The sequence below is a fragment of the Myxocyprinus asiaticus genome, chromosome 24 (assembly GCF_019703515.2).
Source record: "Myxocyprinus asiaticus isolate MX2 ecotype Aquarium Trade chromosome 24, UBuf_Myxa_2, whole genome shotgun sequence".
NCBI lineage: Eukaryota > Metazoa > Chordata > Actinopteri > Cypriniformes > Catostomidae > Myxocyprinus > Myxocyprinus asiaticus.
This window is the reverse complement of record NC_059367.1, coordinates 38,250,834-38,268,553: the sequence shown is the minus strand read 5'-3', so window position 1 is coordinate 38,268,553 and position 17,720 is coordinate 38,250,834. Positions and strand designations below refer to the sequence as shown.

The 17,720-nt window shown below is 36.9% G+C and overlaps 1 protein-coding gene and 1 pseudogene across 1 annotated transcript in view; one reads left to right on the top strand and one right to left on the bottom strand.

Moving 5' to 3' along the window:
* The window catches only part of LOC127415451 (long-chain-fatty-acid--CoA ligase 6-like), a 65,321-nt gene extending 59,989 nt beyond the window's left edge, over positions 1 to 5,332 (top strand). Inside the window, exons 18-21 of the mRNA XM_051654197.1 lie at positions 2,608 to 2,751; positions 2,878 to 2,979; positions 3,136 to 3,207; positions 3,408 to 5,332. Of these exons, the coding sequence (XP_051510157.1) occupies positions 2,608 to 2,751; positions 2,878 to 2,979; positions 3,136 to 3,207; positions 3,408 to 3,548 (459 nt within the window). The 3' untranslated portion in view covers positions 3,549 to 5,332. The remainder of the gene's footprint in view (positions 1 to 2,607; positions 2,752 to 2,877; positions 2,980 to 3,135; positions 3,208 to 3,407) is intronic.
* A 310-nt stretch (positions 5,333 to 5,642) lies between these two features.
* Positions 5,643 to 17,720, bottom strand: part of LOC127415497 (bridging integrator 3-like) — a 111,368-nt pseudogene continuing 99,290 nt past the window's right edge.

The window sequence follows — 17,720 nt, the reverse complement described above, 5'->3', positions numbered from 1 at the left end:
TTTTTAGCACATTATTTTTATATTATCAACCATTTAAGCTTGGATGGGCCTTCATGGAAAAAAATGATTATCAAAATACTAATAACTACAGTCTTGACCAACACAAAATAGGTATAGTTTTAAAGCGTAGAAGCTCTACTTTACAATGCATGTAGGCATTATGACCAAAACTGAACCATCGCTTTGAAATTTGTAGACAAATCAGAAGTGTTCCATTTTGATAATTTATTAATAATTTTGCACTGCACATATTATTGTAATCGGTAAAAACATTAATCTGAATAAATAGTCATGTGTCAAATGTTGTTGGAAAGCTCTCAAAGAGTAGAATACAACAAGCCTATTTTTTTAACTCACAAAAATATAATGAGCAATAGCTAAGTATATATCTTTGAAAAAGATGTTACCTGTAAACAAGTGTTGCTTATAAGCTGCGTTTTCACTTAATACTGTACTTCAGGAAAAAATAAACTGAAAATAAAATATAATGTAACATTACTAAGAGGAGTTGATTATCTTTAAAATGAGCCCACACATGGGGCCTGGGTAGCTCAGCAAGTAAAGACGCTGACTACCACACCTGGAGTCACGTGTTCGAATCCAGGGCGTGCTGAGTGACTCCAGCCAGGTCTCCTAAGCAACCAAATTGGCCCGGTTGCTAGGGAGGGTAGAGTCACATGGGGTAACCTCCTCGTGGTCGCTATAATGTGGTTCTCGCTCTCGGTGGGGCGTGTGGTGAGTTGTGCGTGGATGCCGCAGAGAATAGTGTGAAGCCTCCACACGCACTATGTCTCCGCGGTAACGCGCTCAACAAGCCATGTGATAAGATGCACGGATTGACGGTCTCAGACGCGGAGGCAGCTGCGATTTGTCCACCACCACCCAGATTGAGGCGAGTCACTACGCCACCACGAGGACCTAGAGCGCGTTGGGAATTGGGCATTCCAAATTGGGGAGAAAAGGGGAGAAAAAAAATAAATTACACATTCTCACAGTCTGTGAGTTCTTTAGATGCTTTTTTATGTGTCTTGCGCTGTGAGGCTTCTGTCTGGCCACTCTGCCATAAAGCCCAGATCGGTGGAGTGTTGCAGTGATGGTTGTCCTTCTGCAAGTTTATCTCCATCTCCACCCATGATCTCTGGAGCTCAACCAGAGTAACCATCAGGTTCTTGGTCACCTCTCTTACCAAGGCCCTTCTCACCCGATTGCTCAGTTTGGCCGGGCGGCCAGCTCTAGGAAGAGTCCTGGTTTTTCCAAACTTCTTCCATTTAAGAATTATGGCCTCAACACAATCCTGTCTCTGAGCTCTGCAGGCAGTTGCTTTGACCTCATGGCTTGGTTTTTGCTCTGATATGCATTTTCAGCTGTGAGACCTTATATAAACAGGTGTGTGCCTTTCCAAATCACGTCCAATCAATTGAATTTGCCACAGCTGAACTCCAGTCAAAGTGTAGAAACATCTCAAATATGATCCAGAAAAATGGGATGCACCTAAGCTAAATTTCAAGTGTCATAGCAAAGGGTGTAAATACTTATGTCAATATGATATTTCAGTTTTTTATTTTTATTAAATTTGCAGTGTTATCAAAAATCGTTTTCTTTTTTTTTTTTGCTTTGTCATTATGGGGTATGGAGCGTAGATTGATGTGAATTTTTTTTTAAAGCATTTTAGCATAAGGATGCAAACATAGCAAAATGTGAAAACAATGAAGGGGTCTGAATACTTTCTGAATGCACTGTAATGTCAAACCAGAAAAATAAGAAGAAAAGTTAATTTTTGGCTTTAATATAATTTTTTTTTTTTTTGTGATTTTTCAGCAGTGTCTTAGGCTGAGAGTCTCAGAATTGATCATAATCTAAAATCATTAAAAAATGTGAAACGTTTTCTTTAGAATTATACCAAACACTTGACCCTCCTTTTTAAAAAAAAAAAAAAAAAGTATTATGAGCTTTTAATTTTGGGCATGCATCTGAAACAGGAAATCTTTAAAAACATAAAAAAATTTATAAAAAACAAATTAGAGCTTAAAGGGTTAACTGCACTAAAATAACTAGTTAAATTGACAGCCCTAGTAATTATATATTAATTATGAATTATTTTTACGCAATGCGGAATTGCTTAAATGTTTATGTTGCCTAGAGGTGGCCTCAGAAGAGAATATTGCACTTATTACATGCTTTTTTTTTATATACATTTTTTGTATTATCCAGTATTAAAACTCCTTAGTATTAACTTAACATTCAAAGTAACATTTAAATAAAAAGTTAGTTTTGAGTCAGTTATGTTAAAGATTGTCATGTATCAGTTACTATTCTGACATCAGAAATGTCTTATTAATTTCTTTCCATTGTCGCACTGTGTTGCCTCCATGCAGGGAACATAGCTACCAATAAAGGACCCTCCAAATATTATTTTACAAAAATAGTTTTTTAGTTTTGCAATGGTCAATTTCATAATGGAAAAAAGAATTTCTTGCAGTAGGTTATTAAGAGTTATAGAGACATTTATAAATAGATATTATAAGACAATAGACATAAGCATCCTCAAAACATGTTAAAATGTTCTGAACATAACACTATAACATTGTTATCTCTGTTGACTGTCAGAATGGGACTTTACGCATTATAGACCGAAAAAAGCACATCTTCAAGCTTTCTCAGGGAGAGTACATTGCTCCCGAGAAGATAGAAAACGTCTACACTCGCTGTTTTCCAGTTTTGCAGGTCTTTGTGCATGGAGATAGTCTACAAGTAAGTGTGTACACAGACATTTATATGGTTTATAGACATAGACATACTGTAGGTTGTGTTTTGAAACCCAGTTTACTGTCAAACTAGGCAGCTCACTAGGTTCTTTTACTGTGTTTGTGCATTCAGTCATATCTGATAGGAATAGTAGTTCCGGATCCTGAGGTGTTTGTCGACTGGGCCAAAGAGAGAGGGATAGTAGGATCATATGAAGAGCTCTGTCAAAATCCTGTAAGCTTTATCAACACACACATACACCTCAACATGACTTATCATAACCTTAATAAGCTGAAAAACTTGATCATCTGGCACTATGTTCCGAAGTTCGTTTAGTTTAAAAAGAGAAATGTCTGAATGAAATCTGTATGTCCGAAATCTGAATGACAGGATGTGAAGAAAGCCGTGCTGGAGGACATGACAGCAGTGGGGAAGGAAGCAGGATTGAAGTCCTTCGAACAGGTAGATCTCTCTGAAAAACCACCTGACATATTCCTCTATGGACTTTACCAGGTTGCTTTCAGTATGTATGTATGTGTATATATATATATATATATATATATATATATATACACACTGTATCAGCTTGTGAAAACACAGTCATGTATGTCAATGGAGAATTTGAGATTTGTTACATGTCTAGTTTTCTCTTTCTCTGTCAGGTGAAGGACTTATATTTGCACCCTGAAATGTTTAGCGTGTCTAATGGCCTCCTCACACCAACTCTGAAGAGCAAACGAGTTGATCTACGAAGAGTGTTCAGTGAGCAGATCACACAGATGTACAGTAAATCATCTATATAGAGATCTCTTCCCTCCAAAACACTCTAACACACACACACTACACATCTGATTTCTGCTGTCACGCAAGTTCTTTTAAAAAACATTTTATGCATTTTGCGAAAACTTGCTAAACAAAAAATATGCTGCTGAAAGGAAACTATTTTTTGATAATTTATATTACTGTATGTATTGGCTTGTGGGAATAAATAATCAGCAAACACCGCTATATAATGCATATGTAACTAGGTTTAACCGAACAAGGATGTCAACAGTCCTAACTCGATATTTTTCATTTTCTTGTCAAGTAAGCTAATTTCTGTTTACAAAATATGAACTTGTCGCCGCTTTAGGTCATTTTAACCAGTTTCCATAGTTTGAACTGAGGTCATAAAGGCCTGATTCAATCTAATAGTTATTATCATCATGAGCAATGATGTTGCACCTCTAAAGAACAATCTGTGTGAAATTTTGTTCATCTTAATTTCATTTGTTTTGTTGAATTATTGCATGTAGTGTGGATTGTATCCCTCACTGTATGTAATGCACAACAGTCTATCTGTAAATGAGCATTTTGAACTAAATACTTGACTAATTCCAACTCAAAAAGAGTCTCACTGTATTTTACTGTCTTTTATTGATGGGGGAAAAAGATAATGTATTATTAAAAATTCTTTTCCATCTTAATATCACATAATAGTGTGGTCATGGACTGGTAATCTACGTTGCTTGCACAAAAGTTACTGGTTTAGTCCCAAGCAGAGATGAACTGGATGTACTGAGATCATAGTATTCACATGTCGTTATACCCCAGATTGCTCCAGTGCACCTGCAATTAGTGTAATAGGAATCACTTTGGATACAAAACATCTAAATTATATGATACATGGTACATTAACTATAGTGATAGTTGCTTTTCCAGCATCAGGCAGAACGGTTCTCTTTGCTCAACTGTGCCGTTCCATACCAATCCAGGCTAGTTGGCATGGTTACAGTTCCTTTTTCCACTGTGGTGTTGCAAAATCAGGATTAAGCCCCAGTCACACTACACTTTACGCTCCATTCACTCCCATTCAAATGCAACCATAATGAGGCAGTCACACTAGACTTTGAGCATGCTAAGATGTTTTTTTGAAGGCCTATGAAGTTGGGAAGGTCATTCCATCATCAAGGTACAGTGAAGTCGTAAGTCAGAGAAAGTGAGTTGGTGCCTCTTTATGTTGATACCACAAGGCTCCACTTATTTGCAGACCATAGCCTTCTGGTGGGAACGTAGCTCTGTAGGAATGATTGTAGGTAATCAGAACCAGTGTATGCCAACATCAAAGCCTTGAACTTGATACGTGCAGCAACCGGCAGCCAGTGTAGAGACAAGGAGGGGTGTAGAATGCACTCTTGGGTTCGTTGAAGACCAGACATGCTGCGCATTTTGGATCATTTGCAGAGGCCTAATTGCGCATGCAAGGAGGCGGGCTAAAAGTGCATTGCAGTAGTCCAGTCTAGAGATGACAAGAGACTGAAAAAGGAGTTGTGTGGCATGTTCAGAGAGGAAGGCTCTTCCTCATTTTGTAGAGTGCAAATCTACATGATCAGGCTGTTTTTTGTGATGTGGTCAGAGAAATTGAGTTGGTTGTCGATGGTTACCTCTAGATTTCTGGCTGTTTTGGATGGTGTTATTGTAGATTAACCCAGCTGAATGCTGATTTTGTGCTCAACAGCAGGGTTGGCTAGAAATATGAGGAGCTCGGTCTTCACCAACTTGAGTTGAAGTTGGTGTTCCTTCATCCAGGCAGAGATGTCTCATAGTGGGATCATCAGCCTGGAAAGACAAGTAGAGCTGTGTATCATCACTGTATCAGTTGTAAGAAAACCTGTGTGCTTTAATGATGGGTCCCAGTGATGTTGTATATATAGAGAAGTGGGCCAAGCACTGAGACCTGAGGTACCCCAGTAAGTACTTATGTGTCTTCTCTCTCTTATAACTTATTTGAATACACATTCACTGACACGTAACATTAATAAACACACTATATGTTGTGTAATAAAATAAAAAAGCACCCTAAAAGCAATTAATTGTAGACTAGCCAGTTGAATCACAGTCATTTTGTTAGGTTTCCATGCTTGTGGATGTGATTTTATTTTAACAGTCAAGGACACAAAATTGTGTTTAGATGTGCATACATACGTTATATCGTCTTTACACGTTATGCATAAAGACATTTTTGTCTCTATGGCCTTCCATATTACTTAGGGGTCTTTAAATGTAATGTCTGAATGCTTTACGCCTAAAGAAAAATATAACACTCTGGCTTTCCATAGTACTGAACCGCGCTCAAGGTGAAACCAAGGGCACTACTAGGATGTGATCTTTAGGGTGGGCAACTGTTTAACTCTTTGTCGGACCGGTGGGTGCTCCTCCTCAATTTTTTGCTTAGGTTGGTCCCCCTTGTTTATGTTTCATTGTTGGTCCAGGGGCCAAGCACAAGGACAATCTAGCCCTTGCCATGGTGTAAATGCTACTGGAACCATTACTCACCATACACGGAACCGTTTAAAAAGAAGGATTTTTTTTAAGTGGCTTCATTTTTCAGTTCAGAGATTTATTTGCATTGTACCATTTGCAATTTGTTACAGCATGATATGAAACACAAACAGTGGACATCAAGAACCATTTTACTATAAGACTGTTCATGACAACTATACACAATGGCAGCAAAAAAAACAAAAGAGAGAGAACTTTGTGGAATAAAAACACATTTGTTAAAACATAAGACTATGCTTCCAGACATAAAATGCTTTTAACATTTTTAGGAACATCAAACATTCATTTCTTTAGTGGCAAAGTTGGCATGCAAAAACACATACCGTTTATATTTCTTCACTTAGCAGACAATTTATCCAAAGCGACTTACGGTGCATTCAAGTTATTGTGTATTGCCTGGGAATCAAACACCTTGCTCTACCAGCAATGACAGGAACTACAAAAGCCAAGGCACATTTTATAATCCAATTTAAATATTGTCTCAATAAAGACGACCCAGATACAAACAAGTCTTTCCAGTTAAACATATACTTTGATTCTATATTGATTGTCAGTATTTTTTATTTTTTTTTGCTAAATCAGAAGAGAAGACAAAGTGTAACTTGGAAAATAGGTCCAAAGACAATTGGTAACTTTTCAAATAATATTTCCAAACAGTACATTGTAAATTATGGCTGTTGAACTATCGGTAAAATATAGTTAAACAAGTCAATCCTTCATTACTTAATAAAAAAACACAAACACGGGCAAGTTACAAAGAGTAAAGAAAAACTTCCCAATCAAACAACTATACATCTGTCAGTAGAGGGAGCCCGAGTATAATTTAAATGCCTGTTGTCCCTTCAGAGTTTACATCAACATCGTTGGGTCTCCTAAATATATGATCAAGAAACAAAGTTATAACATACATATAATTTCTGTTAGCTCTGAAAATAGTACTGTAACATTTTTCCAGAGTAACCATAAACATTTTCATCTTTATGACATATTCAGTGCTTATATTAATGGTCACTGTCTAAGAGAGAGGAGTTTAAACATTCTCAGCAAGATTCCAGTGTCACACTATTGACTGATGACACTTCTTAAAAAGACCATAGAAAAGAGGAGAACATATCTTATGTAGTGTGTGAACTGTATGAGCAACAGAAATAAGTTTTCCCCATGCAGTGGACAACTAAGCAAATACAAACGTTTATGGTTTGCACCGTATTTAAAGGGCTTTTTTTAAGGACATTTTCAGAATGTGAGTCCCTAACATTCTGCCTAACATCTCATTTTGTGTTTCATGAAAGAAAAACTCATTTGGAACAATGTGAATTTTCATTTTTGGGTTTACTAACCTTAAACTTTGTAGAGTTTGAATCTGAATTTGACCTCCGGTGGATGAGAAAGCTATAAAGTCATCGACCGTGTCGACTGGAGTGTTTTTGTAATTGTAATAAAATTGTATTGAGTAGGTAAAATGATACATTTAGGAAGCTTGTTAAGCAAAAAAAGGCAAAGTTGCTGGAATGGTGCCAGGTATGATGATATTCCAGCTAAGAAGAATTTCATCAGAATCTTAGCATCTGAAAAAACATTAAAACGTTTAGCATTGACGAATGGCAAAAGTACCGATAGTTTCTTGATGGCTTCATCAATGTGTCAAGATATTAAAGATAACACTTCTACATAATCAAATAAAAAAAATCAAATTCAAATGAAAAATAAAGGTACTAAAATACACCCTGCTCGACATCACATCAGGCAATGTCATTAAAGGCATAGTTCACCTAAAAATAAATTCTGTTGTTATTTACTCACCCTCATGTCATTATAAACCCATATGACTTTCACTCTCACACAGAGGTAAAAAATAAAAATAAAATAAAAAATAGAGGAGTTATCGAATAGAGTGTCCAAGCTGATCTGTCTCTGGTCACCATTTATTTCCACTGTATAGAAAAGGATGTTAAAAAAAGAATGGTGACCAGTGATTGAGCAGCTTGGACATTTTGCCTAACATCTCTTTTTGTATTCCATGGAAGTCAGTCAGTCATATGGGTTAAAAACAACATAAGAGGGAGTAAATGAAGACAGAATTGTCATTTTGGGGTTAACTATCCCTTAAAGATCTACTTGAACACATGAAGACATCTTTGTGGCGTGTGAGAGAGTAACGGGATGTTTTCTGTATCAGTCATCAGCCACGATGGACAGAGTACGCAACTCATTCAGCTTGGCCTTGTTTTCTTGTTTTCTGTGTTCATCTGTCAGTCCGCCCTGTTCATTCTGATCCGTCAATTCAGTGAAGATCTTGTGCATCTCGGTAAAATAGGCCACCTGAGAGAAGAGAGAACATATGAGACATAAAAGACGGAGAACAAAGAGAAATGCTGTTAAAAGTAAAAACAAATATATAAAATACATGCATTCCCAGCATTACGTTAAAAAACAGAAACAATACAAGAAACATAGATGCAAATGCTTGGCAAACTCACTGTTAAGTGTGTATACCCGAGCTTTCGTTCCTGTGGCTACACAAGGGGTTAACAGAGTTTCCTTCAGATGTCTGTGCCAGTATTATTCATGTTGACAGTTGTAAGGCCACTCTACAGAGAGTTTCGAAAACGCTCTCCATTACCGCGAACTTTGGAAAACAATGACGTTAGGAAAATGGAAACAGAAGTTTCAAACTTAAGCGGCCTAACTTGCTCAGCAAGATTGTCTTCAAAATGTTGCTCTGCTATGAAAGTACTTGATCTTAAAGAGAAAACTGACTGTAAAAAAGACAATATTTATGCTTTTGCCTGTTTTAAATTTAAACAAGCCATAGCGCCCCTTGTGGAAATGCTAAGAATTCAACATGTTGCTCTACAAATTTTTCAGAATTTCTAAATGCAACAACCTTGAAATCAAGCGTGCGTACCTAGAAACTTTTACATTAATTTACTTGCGAAGAGTATGTTTCAGGCCTAAGAATAATATTACAAAAGGGGCCTTTGTAAGGCCAAGAACCCAATGGTGGATACAGAGACAGGGCCCCCTGTTACATAAAATTTAGCATTTTATGCTTGGCTTATAATAACGGGTATAACACCATAATGCTTTGTTACGATGCTTTGCATTGCAAAGCCATTAAAATAATCATTGTTGTACATATAATTAACATTACATTAAAATTTTACTTTATACATTTCAATGTGATAAGAAAGATGAAACATTTAGCTGACCTTTAACTTTTTAACTGTAGCTGTGGTTAAAGTTACCTTAGTAATATATGCTTAATGGGTGTTTTCCCAATTATTTGTTTGACATTAGAGATACACCGATGTATCTGCCAAACATCGGTATCGGCAAATGAAAGCAATTAGACATCATACGATTGTTTAAGAACAGTTGATGATCAGGGCTGAATATTTTCTTACAAAAGGGGGCAGAAAAACTTGGACAATTAGCAAAAAACTTGTGCTTTGTTTGAAAGAAAATGTCTGTGCGAAATTACTTTGAATACGATGACAATGACAGCAGAGTTGCAATTTGTAAGCTTCGACACAGCAAGGACAGTGATGAGTTTATTATCGGGATAGTTCTCCCAAAAATGAAAATTCTCATCATTTACTCACCCTCATGCCATCCCAGATGTGTATGACTTTCTTTCTTTTGCTGAACACAAATGGAGATCTTTAGAAGAATATTTCAGCTCTGTAGGTCCATACAATGCAAATGAATGGTGGCCAGATCTTTGAAGGTCCAAAAAGCATATAAAGGCAGCATAAAAGTAATACATAAGACTCTATTGGTTAAATCCATTTCTTCAGAAGTGATATAAGTGTGTGACAAACAGATCAATATTTAAGTCCTTTTGTACTATAAATTCTCCTCCCTGCCCAGTAGATGGTGATATGCACAAAGAACAAAAGAAGAATGTGAAAGTGAAAGTGGAGATTGATAGTAAAAAAGGATTTAAATATTGATCTGTTTCTCACCCACACTTATCATATTGCTTCTGAAGACGTGGATTTAACCACTGGAGTCATATAGATTACTTTTATACTGCCTTGATGTGCTTTTTGGACCTTCAAAGTTCTGGTCACCATTCATTTGCATTGTATGGACCTACAGAGCTGAAATATTCTTCTAAAAAGCTTTGTTTGTGTTCAGCAGAATAAAGAAAGTCACACATCTGGAATGGCATGAGGGTGAGTAAATGATGAGAAAATTTTCATTTTTTGGCGAACTATACCTTTACAGCTAAAACGATTGCTACTTCAGCTAAAAAGGGAAAAGCTTCATTCAGAAACATTCATGTGAATTATTAATGTACTTTTTGGGGGCCTGGGTAGCTCAGCAAGTAAAGAAGCTGACTACCACACCTGGAGTTGCAAGTTCGAATCCAGGGCGTGCTGAGTGACCCCAGTCAGGCCTCCTAAGCAATCTATTGACCCGGTTGCTAGGGTGGGTAGTCACGTTGGGTTAACCTCCTCGTGGTTGCTATAATGTGGTTCGCTCTCGGTGGGGCACGTGGTGAGTTGTGCATGGATGCCGCGGAGAATAGCATGAATCCTCCATACGCGCTAGGTCTCCACAGTAATGCACTCAATAAGCCAAGTGATAAGATGCAGGGATTGACGTCTCAGACGCGGAGGCAATAGAGATTGTCCTCTGCCACCCAGATTGAGGTGAGTCACTATGCCACCACGAGGACTAAGAGCGCATTGGGAATTGGGCATTTCAAATTGGGGAGAAAATCAAAGCTTTTTGCATCAGTGATTTGTTTATAACTGAGACCAGTTACTCTGAAACATGTAAAGACAGAATAAAGCTATTATTTACATTTCTTATGAAGTTGTGTAATAATTTTTATTAATGATTTGAAACAAGGTGGCATAAAAAGGCAGAACCACCGAACTATGGTATCAGTATTGGCAGATGTTGTTTTAAATAATTTGAAATCGGTATAGGCACACACATTTTATGTTGGTGCATCCCTATTTAAAAACACACAATATTTGGAGTTAGAATCAAACTGGTATTAGACAGTTTTAAAGGGCACAGATTAATCCCTGTCCAAACTGAAATGGATTTATGTGGGAAATTAATGCATATCCGAGTCCAACGCAAGACTTAATTTGTGTCTGAGAAACTTTTGTCCTTAAGAATCACAGCCACAAATGTGATTTGACTTATGTAAAAGGACACTTTACCATAAAGATGTGTTTCAATTTTACAAATGAGGGATGTCTTCACACTTGTACACAAAAAACATACAAAACAAGCAGCCTGTGCAATAACTCAAAAGATAACGCTCAGCACTGCTGTGGGTAGCAGGTGATCCGGACAGTTCTTTAGCGATCTGTGTGCAAGCGAGTGAATTTTGGCTGAAAGCTTTCTTGACACGTCACGCCCCTGCTCTTCCCCCGGCCCGTGATTCAGGGGTCCCGCGAGAGACACTTTGATGATTAATAGCCTTTAATCACATTACAAGACTCCAGGAGGAGTGGGCCGCCATTGAAAGCGCTGGGAAATACAGTGACTCGGCTCTGAAACCTACACACAACACATTTATTCATACTGCTTACTGTATATGCATGCACAAACAAATCCGTTTCTATTATTTCCATAAATCCAGCGATATATATATATATATATATAAACTGGTTTCCATAACTGTAAATGATTTTGCTTTCGATATGTTGGAGCACAAGCGCTAACCGCTAGCCCACAGCACCAAAAACTATGATACAAATAAATCCCTTTTGAAAGGGTGGAAAAGGCTACAATCTTTCTCCGTGTCTGTATAAACTTCCTCTACGTTTGTTAAAATGGCTTGACACTCTAATCAAAGACTCTTGACTGTCGGTGGCACTTTGTGATCTATGAGAGCCCAGTTCCTGCCCAGCGCTGAATGGAAGCGGATACTGGTCTGTCCTGTTTATGGTGGTCTCACCACATGAAGAACGGAGAGGGGATCTGTTTACAGTGCAGCGCGTGGGGCTGGAAGGAAAACCAGCTCAGAGGGAAAAACCGCCTTAGACCTGTCAGAGATCAATCAAAATGGTCAATGAATGATGCCGCCACACACAGGCTAAAACGCAGGTATGGCACCATATTTATGTTATGCCCATTAAATAACCAAGATTTGTACATTTTGGATGGAAAGAAATTCTGACCACAAAGTCTGCACGCATTTTCCAATAATTTATTCTGTTTTGTTTGTAAAACTGTTTCTATTTGAATTGGCTACCACTTAGTTTCACGTCTTTTATTGTAGAATCATTGATTTTAGATAAACCGTCCCTACAATATCACATGTGGCGTGTCACAAGTGGGCAGTTCTTTGCCAGAATAAGCTGCAAAGTGGACTAGAATGGTTTAATGAAGAATTAATGGGCTTTCCTTAAACTTCAGGCATTTTAAGCTCTGTGGATTTATAGAAATAGTCTTGTTAACATTTGTCATTTTCACTCTCACAAATTATTTTATTATTAGTATTATTTTTCTTGACAATGTCCAACAGTGTATGTACATGCGCGCACAAAAGATTTATTTGTATTTTTTTAATGAAAACTTTTTATGAAAAATTCACACAAGTGCCATTTCCAGCACATCTCTAATTGTGTATTGTGTTTAATAGAAGTCCATGGTGGAAATGATGCTGATAGAAATTACATTTTTAATGATATTGAAATAAAATGTCAGACTCCTTTGACTTGTTGAGGCTAATTTCATAGCTAACGGTTTATGTATCCTAAATACACACAACTATATATATATATATATATAAACTTTTTGCCTAATCTGGCAAATTTACAGCTTGATTGAAAATGATGCTCAATAAAAAATATTCTGCTCACAAGTGATATTTACCTTGAATTTTTTTTATCTTACTTCAAACATTACTTGTCTTATATTTAATCTCAAACACACTTCACTGACACTTTTGTCAAATTGGTTAACAAGTACACTTACTTTTGAAAAAGTTATTAGGGGCAAAACTGCCTGGTGCGGTGGAAATGACACCACAAATGTGGGACAGTCGTAGTTTTTGAAAAATTAATAGAAATAATTTTTACACAATACATTTTAAATGGTTTGTGTTTATTTTACTCATAGTTTTAAACATGTAATAATTTGAAGTTTTATAATGGATTTTCATAATTTAATAGTTTCCAAGCGAGTTTAACCTCCTGAGACACGAGCGTGACTGCTGTGTGCATTTTCCATTTTGATTTGTAACTAGTAGCACCTAATAAACATGCAAAAAAAATAAAATAAAATAAATCTAGAGCAAATAGTTTTTATAAAAATGTATGGCAACATATGTGGACAATGGGACTAAGTTGTGAAATTGTGAATGATACCAAGCCATCAAATAGTTTGTTTCCAGGAGTGTTGGTTATTCAAGTTTTTGAGACTTTACAGACATTACATCAGAAATTAGCATAATTAATTCTGATTCAAAGTAATGTCCAGCTTCATCCAATCACTGCCAACCATGTTCATATAAAATGATACATTCTAAATTCTGAATCTATGTACTGATTATCATTGTTCCATGTCTGCCAAACATGTTGAGTGATCCAAACATCATCTGCAGCCTGAAACAGAACTTTTGGTCAGATTTTAGGAGTGAATGAACTTAGCTGCATAGAGAGATATAAGATACTCTCTTGCTCCCTATTTAGAGAATGACTTAACCTCCAGTGTGCTGTCTGTCTGCACTGGTCTCAGAACAGTTCAAAATGCACCTTTTATCCTAACTCCATAAAAAGCCTCTGAAAGCAACAGCACAGTAAATATAGGATTTCTAATGAAAACATTGTGCTATTGTACACATTAGTGTACATTGTGTTTATCAGCGTGGCATTTCGCGATAAATCGCTGAAATTTTAAAAATGGCATATTGGATGAAACTAGAGACTCTACTCTTTTGACTCAAACAGGCTTCAATGTAAAAACTTAAGTTTCTTACCAGATGTAGTTTTGTTGGCTTTTCTCCCAAAGAAAAACTCTGCTGTGATAGGCATCAAGTTGTTTTGTCACATGACTCCGTACGTCGAAAGTTTAACCCTTTACTGACAGCACAGACTCCCCTGAACTGAGATCAGTCAGTTGAAATAAATTTAAATTATGTGTCGTGTATAGCAAAGCCAAAATACAACGTCCACACAAGTGTATGCGGGGGTCTCACGAGGTTAAATTTGACCATAATACAACAAAAACTCAAAATCTGTTAGTTTTCATACAAATCAACCCCTGGGACATGAAACTGCCTGAAGTTGAAGAAACACCCTTATACAGAAAAGTATCATTTTATTTTAAATGCAGAGAGCAAATAAAAATGCTGAAAAAGCTGGGCAGCACGAACAAGGTCAAAAATAGGAACAAGGTGTCCGCCAACTGAAGGCGTGTCACATTGACACTTGCATTGTAGACAGCTATATTGATTACAAAGGGAGCTATTTAGTTTTGTCATGACATGATGCACTGCACACATTCAGCATAGACACGATGCAAGTATTGCTGACCAGATTTAGGATTTGAGAGTATTGTACATATTTTTTATGGGGCCAAAGAGAAGACCTTTTGCAGGAAGTAATGGCTTAAAGAACTCCAACATACTGCTGTGGCTTCTTCAAAATCAGTCTGCATCTGTGAATATGAGCTTATTCTGTGGCCGCCCAGGATGAATGTGAGTGGGTCTCTCTTTTTCACTGTTAGGCCAAGCTCTATTCACCAAGTCCCCTGATATAAGGCCGTGTGTATGAGTCAGCAGGATGAGGAACTCTCAGCATGACTGAACCTTTGGTGAGTCAAACTGTGTCCATTCCAAGACTGCTGGAACCACAAACACACACTTTATAATCTGTCTTCCATCAGATACAAAATGAGGTAGCATCTCCGAGACCTATAGTAACTCAGATTGTAATTTGGGCTGTCAAAATGAATGCATTAATGCATGTAATTAATTGAAAGTTAAATAGCACTATATATATAACTTGACACAGCATCTTAAAAATGTGGCACTAATTTTGTGAAACATGTTGGAATGGTCAAAGATGGTTATCTAGAGCATATTTACACATACAAAACAATAAGCACAAACAGACTCAAACTCAATTAAAAATAGTATTTTGTTCTTTCCTTAAACTCTGTTGTCCAGCTACACTCTCTCTTTGATACAGAGACCCCCTCGTCTTCCTCATCACAATCTGAGAGCTGCTGTTGGTGACTTTGAGTCTTGGAGTATGTGGGTGTTGGAGGTATGGCAGACTGGGTTACTGAAAGCGCTTGATGAATGAAAATGGCTCATCTGCTAGGCCTCTCTCTCTCTCTCTCTCTCTCTCTCTCTGCTTCCCATCTGTCAGCTGAAAGCTTGGGGAAAGACTGCATTTTCAGACCTGATCTGAGATCAGGCTGATACTACATTCATGTGTTCATTTATTTATTACCTCTATTTTTCCACAGAGTGCCCACATCCATTTTTCAATAGAGCAAATTACAAAAGTGAAACATAAAACAAACAAAGTGTGGCTACAAAAAGCTCAATTACAAAAGATTGTTGTTCGGAATGGTTTCAGAGGCAGAAGAAAGCCCAAGTTTGATGTCATGGATGGAAAGAGGCCACCCATAAAATGTCCCACAAGAGCTGAATGCAGATTTACCCAGTTCAGATGCATCAAATGAGACTTATGGGTTTGTGTTTTTTACTAACGTACTAAAAGTAAACAAATAACTAGTGATTAACTGGCCCATATTTGATCATTTTCAGATTATCTGCATATGAAGATAACTGTGCCTGCTCTCTCTCTTGTCAATTCCAGATCTACGACAGCCTTGTCAATGAATAAACACTGTTTTCATTTGTTTGTGGATTAAAAAAAAAAAAAGAGAGTCTGGCAACATTTTTGCAAAATGAAATTACATAGCTCCTTACACGTATCGCAGCAGTTCCGAGGTTAAATGTGTCCACTGTGTGGCACTAAAAGTGAGTTAAATGTTTTCTCAAACAGATGAGGTTAAGACTTTTGAGCTTTATATCAACAAAACAGACCTCCCTATCCTAAACCTTAAACTAACCGATAAAAATCATAAAAAGCAAACGTGAGATGAAAAATGCAAAAGCTGAAGCAACCACGTCATTTTGTGGTGCTTTTATGACACTTTCTGCTAACATGCTCTTCAGGACTCGTCTTTTGCCTCGCAAATGCAGCACTCTATCAGATAAGCTAACGCACAATTTGACTGCACTTAAACAAGCTTGTAAATGTAGTTTTAATGTCATAAGATAGCATTGTGTGAAGAACAGAGCGAAAAGTGAACTGATAATCTTCTGTTTTATTTGTGATTTGTGTGAAAGGGAATAAAAGTCATTGTTGTTGTAGCGCCTCTAGTGTTCATGTCACCAGGAAACTGCCACGATACATACAACGAGCCATGTAAAAATCATTTTGCAAATATTTTAGTATAGTGCAATGATTCTATGAGATCAGGTAGGGATTTATTGTAAATACTGTGTTCATTTAATTTCAGCAATTTTGTTTTGGTCTCATTTGCCAACATTAAACTGTGTGTATATATTGCCATTATTCCAGCTCCCCTGGTCTCTAGATATCAGCATCGGCAATTGAAAAACCTTTATCGGTCCACTATATAATATAACATAAACTTGTATACTGTACCACTACAAAAAACCCTGAATACAGAATCCATTTGTACTGGGTAGACCCATGTATTTGTTTTTCAGTTTAGGCACATACAACCAATTACAATCTAACTTTCACAAAAAATGTCTATCTTTTTGGGTATTCGAACCTGTGCCTCTGTTATGAGCATCAATGTGTCCAGAGCATCTGTGTTAACCACTACACCAATCTAGGAAAAATCTCCTTGTTGTCTCTGCTGGTCAAGATGACTGCCAACAACCCATTTGGTTAATCCACCTCAGGCTATTCAGTTGACACGCAATTAGACCTAACAACAACACTTGACACACTGAATTCACACACATTAAGATTCATCTCCTACATTACACAGGCAAACAAAAACCCAAGTAAAGCTATCAAAATATACCATAATATCACAATTTCCACCGAGTAGAAAAACAGTGATCCGTTTATAAAAACATACTGGAGCCCATTTCTGCAGCACAGAAAATTCTCCCCGCTCTCCATCCTCAAACTACATAAATCAAACTATTAGCATAACTGTTCATTATACCTGAGCCATGTTCAAATATATATCTTTCAAAGGCTGTCTGAAAATTTAGTGAGTGTTCTACCCAAACAGCCTGGATCAGGTCCTGACAGACACAAACACCTCGACTGTCCTAGGTTTTGAGAATTATGCCTTTTAAATTATGTGATTAACCCACCAAAAACTGGCCAGGTTGAACTATTCGGCTTTAAAACTTGAGCACAATTAAGTCAGCACTATAAAATATTGCTGTAAAAAAAAAAAAGAAAAAATTCACTATACTTACTGAATGACTTTGATAAAACTGGCAGATGGCAGGGTGCTATTTTTTTTTTTTTTTTTTTTTTGAAGCATCATTATTGCCAATGTTTATGCAACTACACTGTAAAAAAATGATGTGTTGGATTTACCTAAAACGTGTGATGCAAAAATGCTACATATATATTTTAAATTAATTCTACTAATGGTCATTTTAT